Here is a 14,897-nt window from a genome sequence, read left to right on the forward strand (position 1 = left end):
GTTCCTGATCACTAGTCCGACAGATTGCAAAAGCTCTGTCCATTGCCGGCGAGTCCGTTCAATTCCCGGACACCAAACCATGACCGTCATATCAAGTAATGTCTCTCGGGCACCGGCATTTTGGTCAGGAACAATATAATCTTCAAGAAGAAGCTTAGAGTAGCCCTTCTCCATAGCACTAGTAATGTGGTTTAAAATGCGCCTGCAATTCTCATCTGACCAATCATGCATGATGTCCTTGAGGTAGTATGCGCGAGCACCTAGTAAAAGGTCAGACGATAAGGAAAGAAGGAACCGGGGAAGGTCGACCAGCCTTTGATGGGTTGGGGTGTAAAGAAATCATGTTTGATTCTTCGTATATCCTTGCTGAGGTCTTGAATATCTTCAATGACGGGTGTTTGCACGCGTTCCCTCCATGAAGGTATTGAAGCGCTGTAGCGCTACTGGGTTTTCCCGGAACCAGTCCCAGCAGGTGCCAGATGACTTGTAGGCGTATTGAAGTGGCGTATTGTAGGGATCTTCTGGGTTTTTATACCCGGTCTTTCTGAGAAATTCCGTCTTGTGGAAACGGGAAGAGAGTCAATGAACCTAGAAGGGGCGCGCAATAGGTGGCGAGAAAGACATCGCAGTATGTTGTATTTGGATGATTAAGAAGGTACGCACATTGAGCCCGCCATGTCGATTGTTGTTCTCTCCGTCATTTGCGTCGACCACGCGGTGGGCGCATAATGGTTTAAGCCTCGCTTTTTGGCGAAACCGTTGCAGACAAGGACACGCATAATTCGCTCTATGCATAGGGTATCAGCATTCACGATAGGACGAATATCTCTTTTGAATGAAGGTGATATATACCAACAAGCTGGAAATCTGCGTTTTCGGCAGCTGGCTTCTCCAGGCTTCTCACAAGCCTGGTGGCATGTTCAAGAGCCTGCTGCCGGTACTCTTCCAACCCAGTTTCCTGGTATAACTTGGCGGAGGCCGATGTTCTCGTCAGATCCGTGGATATATCCTCCAAACCTCGAGTCATGGTGTTGGTGAAAGTGGGTTTTCCGGATGTCCAGCAAAGTGAACTTATATGCAGATTGTAGAGGCCGACAAGAAAAGCTGTATACCTAGGGCAATATTGGCAATCAAAGTGGTGCAGAGAGGATACACAGAGTCTCTTCGTCGGCGATCGTTCCTGGCGAATAGCAATCTGAGCTGGACATGTGTGCATAGTAAGTACCTCTGATCAGAACAGATTAGTGGCGACTCACAGCCAGCGTTTGACACATATCCATTGTCTGGTGTTATTAACTACGTAATTGATTAGTTACACATTCAGGGACGAAGCTGCTGTGTTGACCGCCGAGTGTTCGTGTATGGGGTTAAGGGCGTATTCTGGTACCTACAGTTGGAAAACCAATTACTTTCAATTAGTTGGGGATATAAACAATGACACCGTTGAAACATTTATGGCGTAGAAGTCTACTGAGGTGAAATCTGGGCGAAATGTTCTGGGTACCGATGTAGGGTTGGAAGACAATGGTAACATGTGAGTTGTTGATCGCCGATAAGCGAAGCCTTGCATCTTGGCCAAGACGGCTAGATAAAAGAAGTTCGCCTGGAGTATAATAAGCGTATGCAACAGAGATTAAGGATGCAACTTCTTCGGCATTATCCTTATCGCATGCGCCTTTCCCTCCAGATGTATCTATATCCTCTTTTGTGGCAACATGTCTTGCGAAGGCCCCACACTAATAACACGACGACTATTTGAGCTGACCGCCATCACAGGCCCTTCAGTGTATATGCGAGGCGCCACACCTCAATGATGCAGATCTGTACACCGACTGTATAATGAGGTCATCAATTTCATCCCTCGCCTGAAATCCGTAAGCCAGGGGCCGTCTCTAGAGGCGAGCTGCAGGGCTCCCACGCACTGCTCCTCTCCAAGGATGGTTACTCTGTGAATTGGGGAACACTGGATACTGGATGAGAAGAAAGTGGGTTCCATTGTCGGAAATGATGAAAATTGAAACACGCAAACCCTTTGTCCTGTTAAGTGGAGATCTCTCCAACAGCGTTCCAGGCCTGTTGAGACACTAGATGGACAGTAGTCGACGGTCGCACCAAAGCAGACATAAGCGTGTGATAGAATTGCTACACTCCTTGCGATTCTTGAAATAGACATCCCACAATGGTAGTCTCCAGCCAGGCACGATCTCTCTCCTGACTCCTCACAATGAGATCCCTTGCGAAGAGAATGATTTGTTCCTCCTGTTCCACCGTCATTCCAATTCCTATGGCGAATGTCCATACAATAATCATGATCCCTACATAGCAAGCTGTGTGGAAGATTTCCTCCTCATGCAGTACCGGATATCCTCGTATAATATGCTGGAGGAGGGTGCGGCCCATCTTCACACCTTTCACAATCTCTAGGATGTAGAGGTCACCCATGATTTGTGTGAGGTCTTGATCACGACGGCCATAGTGGGATGATTCAAAGTCAATGGGGCTGACAGTCACATATCCCCTATCTTGCGATGCATCTGAAATAAGGAGGCTGTAGGGCGTTGTTAACAGGCTAAGCAAAGACACCATTGCGAGATAACCAAGAAAAGGAGTGAGTTTCATACTTTCTAACCGAGAAATCCCCGTGCACCAATGACATCCCACAGTCTTCATCACGTCGCTCGATCTCTTCAACCGCATACTTCCTCACTTGGTCTGCAACGCCATCAAAAAGGTGGGGGGCAGTTCTGATCTTTTCCTCCAGCCTGCCCAAGTAGAATCTATACATAGTGTCCCGGCCTACTGGGTTCTCGTGCAGGTCAAATTTGCCGCCCCCACGCTTCGATGTCGAGCAGTGAAGGGAACCTAGCCAGCTGCCAATCGCATAGCCCAGGGACGCGGCAAGATTAGGGGACATATTACATCCAGCGGCGGAAATGATGTCCACGAGAGGGGTTGTACCCTGCAAGTCCTCCATGATCTGCACATTCTGCTCGAAGAAGTGATATGGACAGGGTGTCTTCACAATAACGCCTTCGTAATGTTTTGGCGCGACGAGTCCTCGCGCCAAGGCTTCCAAAACTCCATATTCGACTTTCTACAGATCGTGAGAATCCGTGTCAGCGGGCGAATCACATCACTCAGTTCTAATTGTAACGCGAGCCACTTACACATCGACTGGCTAGGCACGTAACACCAGGGACGAAAGTCACATAGTCCTTCGAATGCTTGATAATAACACTCTTGCTCCCGTCGGCGAGCGGGTGAGCAAGTAGACCACGGTAGGTGAGGTTCAGATGACCACCACTCAATTGCTCAATATTGGAACATTCATAAGGTGTAGACGACAGGATGTTGCGGATGGGGGTGATATTGTCAACGTGCCGTTCCATCTCAGCCGTCGTGACTTGTGGAAGCGGAACCGGGGAGGCCCCATTTGCATGTATCATCGTGGTGCTCGATGGGAGAGAGATCTGTGATGTTGGGATTAAGGTGGTACTTGGTACTCTTCTGGGTAGCTGAGCTTGCGAAAGGCTTTGATCTCCTCGGTAATGTCGTGGTTTATGAACCATGGAGTACGAGCTAACGGGTGCATAATGCACGATCAAATCCTGCAGCTAGGGTAAGAAAATTACCAATCCAAGAAATGATGCCCTAGCCGCATGGCTAGTTGAGTTCAGTACTCCGTACTCGTGACCACTTTCCCTCTGGGATCAAACACTCTGGATATGTACTATACTGCCCGAGATGTGCTTTGCAAGGGGTTCCCTCAAGGGATAAGGCAGCTAGGTAAATGTCTTCCCGAGTGTGGTGCATGCCGAAGACGCGCGCCACAACGTAGTGAATCTGCCCCTTGCATTTTAGGGGTGATAGGCTCATTCAAGGCGGAGAAGCACTACTTACTTACTTCATAGTTGTACTTTCTCCCTGTTGCACTCTCCAAATCCGAATCTCCTGGATGGGCAATGAGCTGCACCATGCCCTACTTCAGCTCTTGGCCTCGAGAAGGTTTCTAGGCAGCCGTGTCATCATTCGCTCAATGTTTTATTGAAGTTACATGCACATTTGTCCCTCACCGTATTCAGCAATATATCTACAAAATTTCATGCGGAACGTGATATCATCCAATGAAAGCCACGAAAATTCAATCGTCCCCCCCAGCAGCAATTCTGCGGCGCCTTCTTCGGCCAGGTTCTGACATCCATATTGTGACGCCCGGTACGTTTACTTTGAGCGACATCTGCTTCTACTATCACTGAGCCCGATGCCGACCATGAACGGTACTATTCAAGAGAACGACCATCGAAACCATGATACGAACGAGAGCCGATGCAATGAAGGAACCATCATGAACGACAGCCAGGGAGAAAGCCGCCCCGCGGATACACCATATAGTCACTTCACGAAGTACGAGAGGGTATTCATCATCGCTATGGCCGCGCTTGCTTCTCTCATGTCCCCGATTTCGAGTCAGATATATTATCCAGCACTTCCCGTACTTGCTGATCACTATCAAGTATCCGATACATTGATCAACCTCTCCGTTACTGTTTATATGATCATTCAAGGGCTAGCACCGTCATTCATGAGTAGCTTTGCTGATACCAGTGGACGCCGACCAGTTTATATCACCTGTTTCCTCATTTACGCTGCGGCTAATGTCGGGCTGGCACTCCAAGACTCCTACCCAGCGCTAATGGTACTCCGCTGTATCCAGAGTGCAGGTAGTAGTGCAACAACCTCGCTTGGCTACGGAGTCGCAGCAGACATTGCACGTCCATCCCAAAGGGGTAAATATATGGGCCTGATAACTACGGGCTTGATGACAGCTCTCTCACTGGGCCCCATCCTTGGAGGCATCCTCGTTCAATGGCTTGGTTGGAGAAGCATCTTCTGGTTCTTGCTTATCCTAAGTGGGAGCTACTTACTGATTTATATTACAACGATGCCGGAGACCTCCAGAAAGGTCGTGACAGATAGACACAGAGTTCCACGTTCGTGGTGGAGGAAGAGCTTGGTTCAACAATTTACTTCCCGTCGTCACAATCCGCCAACGTCGAATGTACCCGTGCACCGGGTGCAAGAACAATCACGCACCACCAAAAAACCTGGATTCAATCCATTACAATCTTTGAAAATCTTCCGAGACAAAGCAGCATCCATCGTTATATTACACATCGGATTGGCCTATGCCTTACAGATCGCCATCATGACGAACATGGCCAACACCTTTGGTCAACTCTATCATCTCAATACGTTCAAGCTTGGCCTATGTTTCCTGTACGCTACGATACTACCCCTGCTGCTGGGTGGCTATGACTTGTTGCACAAACGCCCACTTTTAATGTTTCTACGCTAACTTTTTGGGACACCACTCCACGGTGTGAACTTTTAGACCCATCGGAGTTGCTGGATGTACAAGCTCTATGCTGACTGGAATATTCACAGATCTGAATTACCGACGCATTGCACGCAGAATGGAGGGCACAACTGCTACTACTACTACTACCGCTCCGTTGTTTTCTGAGACCAGCGACTTTCCGGTGGAGAAGGTCCGTCTGCAAGTTGCTTTGCCACTACTTGGTGTCGTAATCCTAGGCGTAATCCCATATGGCTGGGTTTTGAGCCAGGGTGTGCCTCTGTATGTACCGTTGATCTTGCAGGGCGTGATTGGATTCTGCGGCACTGGGTGTGTAAATATCCTGAGCGCCCTTCTTGTGGACTTCTTTCCGGAGCAACCTTCAACGGCATCGGCAGCTGCGAACCTTGTTCGATGTTGGCTGAGTGCCGTGCTGACTGCAGTATTGCAATTCTTGATTTCTGGAATGGGCAGGGGTTGGTGCTTCACTTTTTTCGGCCTGGTGGAGCTTGCTGCATCCCCATTGCTCTGTGCAACATATTGGCGTGGAATGAAGTGGCGCACGAGAAAGATGAACCATGCAAAACCCGATGAAGAAGAAATTCGGCTCGCCGAAAGAGAGCACTGTGCGACGACAACCGAGTCAAAAAATGGGTCGGAAAGCTAGGAAGGCATACAAGCGAGAGGGCATGAGCGTGGGTGTGTATTCAGGATGTACCATATTAGCATGAAGAGGTAGTCTGGGCAATCACTTTGGTCCGTGTTAAAGCAGCTTCATATGACTAGCTTCCTTGGTTTTCATAATATTTTGGTTGCTCTTGAAGTCTACTGTTCTCCGATACGGTAGCAGTGCACTCTTCCTCGCATTACAAATGGATTTAAATAGGTACTCTCCCAGATGTTATTTTCTACCTCTACAGACAACTCTAGTAGCTCACTAAGCAGCGACTAGATGTTCCTTGAAACTACCGACACTGGGGCAGTCCTGAAAAACGGACGCCCGAAGATTTAAATGCAACCCCAAGGCAAACTTCTCAACCAAAACAAGGGACAGCAGTGAATCCACTCCAATGTTTGCAAATTCGACATCATCCGTGAGCTCCTCCGGGCAGATGGATGTTTCGGAGGCAATAATGCCCATGGCTTGTTTTACAAGCCCGCTGTCGTTACGGGCTACCGGGCTGATTTCAGCATCGTCGGGAGTAGAGGGTGGCGTGTCTCGTTCAATCGAATCAATAGGTCTGCCGGGGGATACTGATATTGGCGATTGTGTTCGTGTGAGGCTGTCAGAGATCGTCGAAGAGACGGATAAATCTTTGTGGGACATCGGACTTTCCTCAGGTGGATCGAAAAACCGGCGCAGCAGAATCCGAGGCAGTGGACGCATCGTCATACCTCGGATTTGGCCAACGATTTGCCCATCTCGAATCACAAAGACGTCGCTTATATAGAAACCTGGTTTTTCTTTTGCCGGTTTCAGACTGGTGTACGATTGGTATCGTGCCCCGGGGACCAAGGGCTGGCTAAATCTCATCGACTTCCAGCCATCCATGACGTAGACAGTATCGTGGTCGTCGAGTGCGTTGCTCCCGTTCAAGATAAATCCTGCCACATGAGAAACACTGTCGATATAGTTGGGAGCTGCCGTCCATCCACCCTCGCCAGGCGGAAGCAATACCTCGGCCACCCCTTCCAGGTGGTGCAGTACCACAGACTGGATTCCCCGGTATTTCTCGGAGTAATCGACAAGCGTCTTGAAGAAGGAATAGACCAGGTTGCCGGACAGGCGACTGGCCTGTCCCTCCTGGGCCAATCGATACAACACCTCAATTCTGCTTATGAGTAAGTCAGTTTGGGTACCCCATTCGTCTGACCAGATCTGGCTGTCTCCACACGTAACTACTCCCGTAGCTAAGATTTCGTGGGAGCCATGGCCGTCCTCCAGGGCGTGCTCAAAGGACATTCGGACCGAACGATGCTTCAGATCCGCATCAGCCCGCACACGTAACCACTGGGGGTTCGCTTGGCTTTTTCTGGCGACTAAGCCCTGAAAGATCTGTACGTTGCCAAAGTCCATTGACGGAAGTTCGACCTGAGGTTGGTGCTTGGTATATATGTAATTGGCCAGGGATAACGCCATATCAGGGTATGCGAACTAGTAGGCCTGTCAGCAAAGAACCTTGAGTGATGAAGAGCGGATTGAACCATACCACGGACATTACTGGTCGTCCACACATTTTGTGTCCAGAGATAATCTTCAAGAGTTGGTCTTCCATAATGTTAGACTGCATTAGAACGGTGTGGCCATTCTCCGATGATGACTCTTCGAGAATTTGGTGCAAGAGAGGGGTCTGGAAAGCTGGAGTTACTGGAGCCAGGGCACCACCATCTTGTGTCCTGAGTCCTTTGTCTTTGAGTAGCAGCCAACTACCATTGTACTGGATCCAGTGCTTTTTCAAATCCCATTGATACGAAGGGAGGGCCAGCAAGCGTAAGTTTGGCTCAAATGGTCGATACCATTCATTCCAGTCGATCTCGACCCCAACTTCGTGCAATGCAGACATGGAAGCTGCAAACGTGCTCCAGTTACTCTGATCTGACCTCATGCTGGGGACCATGCATGTCATATCCCGTACAGTTGCTCGCACAGCATTGCTGTAGGTTTGGTGGACACCAATTTCAATGAAGGCAGTATTGGAATGTATAATCCCCATCTCCTGGGCCCTTTCCAGTGCGGAAGCAAACCGTACAGGTGCCCGTGTCGCCCGTTCAAGATATGAGTCAGCCAAGATGTCCCTGCTAGTGACATTGTCTGCTAACAAGGGCGAAAGAACCGACGCCTTCGGCGAGTGGAATGTAACCGTTCGGGAAATCTCACCAAAACGGCGGAGGATCGGTTCCACATGAGCGGAGTGGAAGGCAAAGGGGACGTTGAGTTTGGTCGTACTATAGCCATTCGACTCCAAAGACGCCTGGATATCGTCCATGTGTTCGACGGGCCCGGCAATGGTGACATTACGCTGCGCATTAATACAAGCCACCTCGTACTCTTTCCTATGGGGGAAGCACTCGCAAATTTCATCAACGGATGCTCGTACTGTAACCATGCCATGTGTGCCAATGGTACACAGCTCCTGCAAGAGCAGAGCTCGTCTGCCCACCAAAAAGATAGCATCGCTGGCAGACAATACGCTAGCAGCATGCAGTGCAGCGTACTCTCCCAGACTTGCCCCAATGACTACATCAGGCTTCACCCCAAGCATGCGCCATAAGTCAGTCAGCGCAATCTGTACACATGTTGTCAATAACTGTGTCATTAGAGGCACAACCGCGGCGGTGTCTTGCTCTTGGCTTAGAATGAGTGGGATGATCGAAGGGAAGCCGTGGAGAAGACATAACTTATCCAGGCGTTGGATCTTCTCTCGATATGGAGGGTATTCTTCGAATAGTTGTCGGCCAATGCTGGTATAGAACGAGCCTTGCCCGGAGAAGACAAATGCCACCGATGGTCGCTTCGGAATTGGTCTCCGCATTTCCACATCATTGAGACATGTTTGAAGGCGACGGATGAGTTCCTGAGTAGATCCCCCATTGACGACGACGCGGTATCTATAGTGCATCCGCCTTGCCGTAGTGGTGTATGACAGACTAGGAAGGTCTGATGATGGGTTCTGCTGGAGGTATGTAATCAAGCTCCGGATGTTGTTCTTGAGAGACACTTTGCTCTTCGCCGAAACGGCAACGGGAAGTGTTGGATGGGGGCATGCTTGCGGCGTACTCCTCACAGGGGGTTCCTGGAGAAGCAAACATGTGCTCCCCCCCGCCGCGCTGAAGTTGTTGACCAGTGCGAATCGCCTTCGATTGTTATCGTGGGCCCAAGAAACAGTTTCCATGGGTATCTTTACATTCAATGTCCCAAGATCGCGGAATTGTTTGTTGATCGCTGTTTTAATACCAACATGCTTCGGAATCGCGCCCTTCTGGAACATCAGCAGCGCTTTGACTAGCGCTGTAATACCTGCAGCTGCCTCTCCATGGCCCACATTTGCCTTGACAGAGCTAACATACAATGGGTGCAAGCGTCTCTTTAAGCCTGGGCAGAAAACATTCGTGACAGATTCCATCTCGGTAGTGTCGCCTGCCTGAGTTCCCGTGCCATGCATCTCAATCACATCCACATCTAGTGCATTGACGTTTGCCTCTTTCAAGATTTGGGAGAAGAGATGCTCTTGTGTAGGCGCATGGGGGTGGGTTATGGAGCTTGCATTCCCCGCATGGTTTGTGGCAGAGGCTCGGATGATACCGAGTATATTATCATTATCGTTCTGAGCGTCTGCTAAACGCTTCATCACGATTGACACGATACCATCTGCTCTGCAATAGCCATCCGCTCCATCATCGAAAACTTTGCAGCTTCCAGTTTTGGAGAGAAAATAACCACGACTGAGGCCAGCAAAGCTGTCGGAGCCTGTTAGTAAATTCAATCCACCAGCGACCACAGTGTCCGTCTCCTCACGTATCAGGGCTGAACAAGCAATTTGGATTGCAGCCAAACTGGCCGAGCACGCTGTGTCGATACTGTAGCTCGGACCGGAGAACTTAAAGAAGTAGCTGATACGACCGGGAGCAAAGGCACGGTAGTTACCTGGAATAAAATAGGTGTCGATGTCCTGCCCGGCATTGGCCTCTCGGTAATCATCTGAACAATGACCATAATATGTACCCACTCGAGTGGCCATCGTAGAAGGTGTTCGGTTAGGAACGAATCCAGACTGCTCCAGCGCTTCATACGCAGTCAGAAGTGCCAAACGATGGGCTGGGTCCGTTTGGCCGGCTTCCCGGGGAGACATTCCGAAGAATCCATTATCAAAGAGCCCGGGGTCGTCTATAAAGCACCCAAATGGGGTGTGGCTAGTATTCTGGCGCTTTCCGGTGGTGTCCGTATGTGTTTCTACATCGTAGCGATCGGCTGGGATCTTCTTGTGCACGTCACGCCCATCCACCAAAAGTTCCCAGAATTGGGTCAAGTCATTGGCACCGCCAGGCAGTCGGCAGGACATACCGACCACTGCGATGTCAGTGCTGGAGGGGTTGGTAGGTTTGTTCTCGTCCATGAACACCCATTGCATGTGCTCTCGGGTATCGACAGTACAGTGTGGATAGGTAGCCTGGGCACGGGATATCAGGGTGTTCACAACTGGACAAGGCTGGAAAATTGACTCCAGATGGACGTGAGCTTCCTCGTTCCAATCCGAAGACGAAAAAATAGCTTCAGCAACATTTCCCCACTGGATGGTGCCTGTCAGGAGGCAATATATGGCAGACTCAAATAGCTCAAGTACAGTCTGAGAGCCTAGTGGCTTCCCATCAACCATGGAGAGCAAGCACACGTTGCTAGGAACTCTCCGATTGGCAATTTGGGGGCTGACTGTTTCAGCTATACGGGCACTATCAGCACGATCGTAGAGATGAGCTGCATGGCAAGGACCTCCATACACTGGCAATGCAGCGTGGCGTGCCGATGCCAATTTCCCCGTCTTTCCAAATATCTTTGCTAGTATGGACGGTGGCCCATTCACAAAAAGACTGCCATCGGGTTCGACAACACTGATGTAGAGCTTGCCCGTGATTGAAACATCCTAGATCATTGTCAGGCTTTGCTGTCCAAATATTTGCTGCCTGCTTACAATGGATGCGTTGAAATGGTCGAGTGTCTCTTGTACTGTTGCTTGATCCATGTTCTTCAGAATCACTGACCAGCTTTTTGGCGGAGCGTCTGGTTCCTGCGGCTCAATTTCCTGCTGCTTCTGGTACAGCAGATAGCCTGTTCTCATAGCGATTCGAACAGCTTCGGCTGATGTTTGAGGAACATCTAATAGTGTTTGAGATGCAACAATCCCTGTAGCAGCCAACAGACCTAAGCCTAAACCAGTGAAGGTTGAATTGCTAAAGTTGAACTCCTGCGGGTTGCGCTCATAGCTCCTGAATTGAATAACATCTCGTTCAGATACTCATATCCACAATGATCAGAATTGAGGTAGGAACTTACCCAAGGAAGAGGGAAATGTGGAATAGACAGGTAAAGGCGCATTCGAAGACTCCGGTTAACGGTCCTCCGTGCCAGTCGAATGAATCAACGAGATCCAAGATCGAATGAAATGGAGGAATGAGAGTTTTCAGTTCTGGTGGAAGTCGCCGGATTTCTTCGTTGGCGACCATGGTCGCCTCTTCTAGAAAACGTCTCAGGAGTCCATGGCTCCGTGATCGAGAGACGAAACGGAGTCTCTGGGAGAGATCCCGTAGGTCAACCCCCGGAAACTTGTTGCTAAAGAAGACTACTCTCATTTTGCCCGTATCTTTCCAGCCAGTCTGGGGCTTCACGGCCACAAGTAAGTATTATACGATATTTATGAAGTTGGGCGTCAACACGGCTATCAACGCCGCTATAAGAACCCTACATGTTGCTCACTTTAACTAAGTTAGCGGTCAGCGTCGTGTGATCCATTACCCTTACAAGACATGAATACACATTGCGATGGGATCTCCTTACATTGCTTTGTATGTGATTAATACGTACCGGCATAGGCGCCATAGCTGGGATTGCAGATAAGGTCCATCGAAGATCAACACGAGGAATCGTGTAATACGTAGATCAGGTCCTGCAGCCACTACGGCATCCCCACGCAAGGGACATTTTGCCTTGTTAAAAGCAGGGGTCACAGGCGTGTAGATTTTCTTGGCTACGGGGGAGTCCTAACGCGTCCTCGGTCGGGATTGAAGCGTGCAAGCAAGGGATAAGACTCCGTCGAGGGTGGCTGACACGCATCGTAGCTAGTAGATATCACAGAGACGCTTATTTCAATCTGGTCTTCAATCAAGCAAATCGAACAGTCTCTATCTCGCATCGCAAGGCACACAATCGGATAGAATGTTTCCTTTGGCCTTAGCAGCCTTTTCGGCCCTTATAGGGCTCATTCTCAGTACCAGTATCCTGAAATGGCGACGACAGCAAATCAAGCTACCACCAGGTCCTCCACGCAAGCCACTGTTTGGTAATTTAGGTGACCTGCCTTCTGACGATGTACGGTTATGGGAGTTTTGGTTGAAGCACAAAGAAACTTACGGTAAGTTCTCCGGCCGGGTTATAATGTCGCATGGAAACATTGTGGTGACGATTTGATACCAGGCCCTATCAGCTCACTGTCGGTCCCGGGGCGGACGATGATCGTTCTTAATGATGTCCACCTTGCTACCGAGTTGTTGGACAAACGATCAGCGATCCATTCGTGTCGCCCGAAATTCCACTTTGCATCCATGTCGGCCTCTCCTGTGCTTGTACCGCTGAACAAGAACTAATGTTTATTACAGGGCTGGCTGGGATCAGATATTGGGAGTAGTCGAGTACTCTGATCGATTCCAGGAACTTCGGAGGGCTCTTCACCAGGGAATTGGTTCGGCGAAATGCGTTGCGCAATACAATTCAGTGCAAGAGGTGGAGGTTCGCCGATTCCTTCTGCGCGTATTGGATGATCCACACAGTTTAAATGACCAGCTACGAAAGTATGTGGCGCAGCAATCAATGGCATCAAAGCTGATCTAATAACATCCAGGATGACCGGGGCTGTGGCCCTTCAGATAGCTTACGGATACACGGTGGAACCGCACGACAGTGACCCTCTCATTGACCTGGCCGAGAGAGCGGTGTACGACTTTGGTCTGGTCGTTACTCCGGGAAACTGGATAGTAGATGTCTTTCCAATGTGTAAGTTCCCGAGTGAACATCTATAATGGATCGCAGTGATTCATTGGCTTTTAGTAAGGTATCTGCCGGCCTGGTTTCCGGGGGCCAAATTCGTCCGGATAGCAGACAGCATCCGGAAGACTGCCACAGCTTTCTGTGATACGCCGTGTACATTTGTCAAACAACGACTAGCCCAGAGTGACTACCGTCCTTCCTTCCTCTCGAACTCGCTCAGGAATCAGGAAGGGTTGTCAGAGGCCGATGAGTCCGTGCTGAAATGGTCCGCCGCAGCGATATATGCTGGAGGAGCAGATACTGTACGCCTGTCCTTGGAGCTCTGTATAGTCATCATGCCTGCAATGCTGACAGCTAATAGACCGTGTCAACCTTGGCTACGTTCTTTCTCGCTATGACTCTCTATCCCGAAGTCCAGGCTAAGGCACGAGCGGAAATTCAATCCGTCTTAGGGTCGGATCGTCTTCCTGGCTTCCAAGATAGAGACAACCTCCCGTACATCAATGCCATAGTGAAGGAGACTCTTCGCTGGCATGCCACTGTCCCCGTTATCACACACAAATCTATCGCCCCCGATGTGTGCGAAGGATATGACATCCCGGAGGGATCTTGGGTCATGGCTAACGTCTGGTTCGTGTTACGCATGGGAAACTCTACGAGGGATTGCGCATTGTTGACTTATTTCTTCAGGGCTATGAACCACGATCCAAAAACCTACGTTGATCCCTTTTCCTTCAAGCCGGAACGCTTTCTAGGCTGCGAGGGGCGTGCGCCCGAACCTGATCCACACACCTTTGGATTCGGTCGACGAATATGCCCTGGACGCAACCTGGCCAGAGCGAACGTTTACCTGACCGTTGCGCAATCTTTGGCCGCTTTCCAGATCAGTAAGCCGAGGAAGAATGGCACTGAGAGTGACTTCCGCCCAGAGTTCCAAGCAGGGTTTGTCAGCTCGCCCGCCCCGTACGAGATCGACATTCGGGTCCGCAGTCCGGCTTATGAGAACCTCATTCGCACGGTGGAGACCGAATATCCCTGGGAACAAAGTCACTCCAAAGAGATTAAATCGCTTGCTTCCTGAGGCATTCGTGGATATCGTAGTAGTGGCGTCACATGTGGTACTGGAGATCTCTTCCCGTTGTTATGCAGCTTTCCTTGCACGAGGCGAATATAGTACGTACGTAGTTGCGAATGTAGGGGGCATCGATGTGCTCGCTCGCCATCGCGCATGGTCATCCATCCTCTAGAATGTACTGATAAGCCTGGTACTGCAGAAAAAGAATACAAGATCTTTCATTCTCGTGATACCGACGTAATGTAATTCAGCCCACAGACCGCTATTTCTTGGTGAATGTATTGCACGTTCTACTAGCACCAATGAATGCAGCTCCAGGATATCAAGATAGAGGTCATGACTCGTATTGAGGAGGCAAAAGTAAAAGAGCGTAGGAGCTTGTGAGCTAGAGCAACGCAATTTTCTACTTCTGGAATATGCCCCCTCAACCGACAGAAGCGCCGATCATGCCGCAAGGACATAAGATGCTGCTTTTCCCATCAGCCCCTTGCGACTAGCCTAGATACGTGCAAGCAGGCATACCAGCATGCGACGGCTATTGAGTCTGCTCACTCTTGACTGAGTTCCGACTTGATGGATCAACACGGCTTCGTATATGCAAATTGTGGCAGTGTATACAGGGAGAAGTGACGTGGCCCGCAGCTCACGTAGATAAATGGAAATATCCATCTGTAGTGGCTGTCCCTTACGCTTGAGGAAGAAAAGCGTTC

General features: G+C 49.8%; 6 protein-coding genes across 6 annotated transcripts; 3 read left to right on the top strand and 3 right to left on the bottom strand.

Annotated features, from left to right (window-relative positions):
- Positions 1-384: 384 nt before the first annotated feature.
- Positions 385-1,027, bottom strand: BO85DRAFT_485047 (uncharacterized protein; the record flags this gene model as incomplete). The annotated part of the gene is made up of 3 exons (XM_025663292.1): positions 385-544; positions 664-787; positions 853-1,027. 3 exons carry the CDS (start codon positions 1,025-1,027, stop codon positions 385-387), a joined length of 459 nt encoding a protein of 152 aa, XP_025519236.1.
- Positions 1,028-2,142: 1,115 nt separating this feature from the next.
- On the bottom strand, positions 2,143-3,446 carry BO85DRAFT_485048 (phosphotransferase family protein; the record flags this gene model as incomplete). Its single annotated transcript, XM_025663293.1, has 3 exons — positions 2,143-2,548; positions 2,622-3,094; positions 3,168-3,446. The coding sequence occupies 3 exons, from the start codon at positions 3,444-3,446 to the stop codon at positions 2,143-2,145; spliced, it is 1,158 nt and encodes a 385-aa protein (XP_025519237.1).
- Positions 3,447-4,086: 640 nt separating this feature from the next.
- Positions 4,087-5,429, top strand: BO85DRAFT_194085 (MFS transporter). Its single transcript, XM_025654456.1, has one exon. It carries the CDS (start codon positions 4,262-4,264, stop codon positions 5,354-5,356), a length of 1,095 nt encoding a protein of 364 aa, XP_025519238.1. The 5' UTR covers positions 4,087-4,261; the 3' UTR covers positions 5,357-5,429.
- A 45-nt stretch (positions 5,430-5,474) lies between these two features.
- Positions 5,475-6,023, top strand: BO85DRAFT_456854 (uncharacterized protein; the record flags this gene model as incomplete). Its single annotated transcript, XM_025661478.1, has 1 exon — positions 5,475-6,023. The coding sequence occupies one exon, from the start codon at positions 5,475-5,477 to the stop codon at positions 6,021-6,023; it is 549 nt and encodes a 182-aa protein (XP_025519239.1).
- Positions 6,024-6,293: 270 nt separating this feature from the next.
- Positions 6,294-11,701, bottom strand: BO85DRAFT_414766 (type I polyketide synthase; the record flags this gene model as incomplete). The annotated part of the gene is made up of 4 exons (XM_025657658.1): positions 6,294-7,511; positions 7,567-10,995; positions 11,044-11,338; positions 11,406-11,701. The coding sequence occupies 4 exons, from the start codon at positions 11,699-11,701 to the stop codon at positions 6,294-6,296; spliced, it is 5,238 nt and encodes a 1,745-aa protein (XP_025519240.1).
- A 651-nt stretch (positions 11,702-12,352) lies between these two features.
- BO85DRAFT_456856 (cytochrome P450) lies at positions 12,353-14,193 on the top strand (the record flags this gene model as incomplete). The annotated part of the gene is made up of 6 exons (XM_025661479.1): positions 12,353-12,408; positions 12,725-12,916; positions 12,967-13,118; positions 13,173-13,414; positions 13,474-13,742; positions 13,803-14,193. The coding sequence occupies 6 exons, from the start codon at positions 12,353-12,355 to the stop codon at positions 14,191-14,193; spliced, it is 1,302 nt and encodes a 433-aa protein (XP_025519241.1).
- Positions 14,194-14,897: the final 704 nt, after the last annotated feature.

Source organism: Aspergillus piperis, assembly GCF_003184755.1.
Source record: "Aspergillus piperis CBS 112811 unplaced genomic scaffold BO85scaffold_3, whole genome shotgun sequence".
Lineage (NCBI taxonomy): Eukaryota > Fungi > Ascomycota > Eurotiomycetes > Eurotiales > Aspergillaceae > Aspergillus > Aspergillus piperis.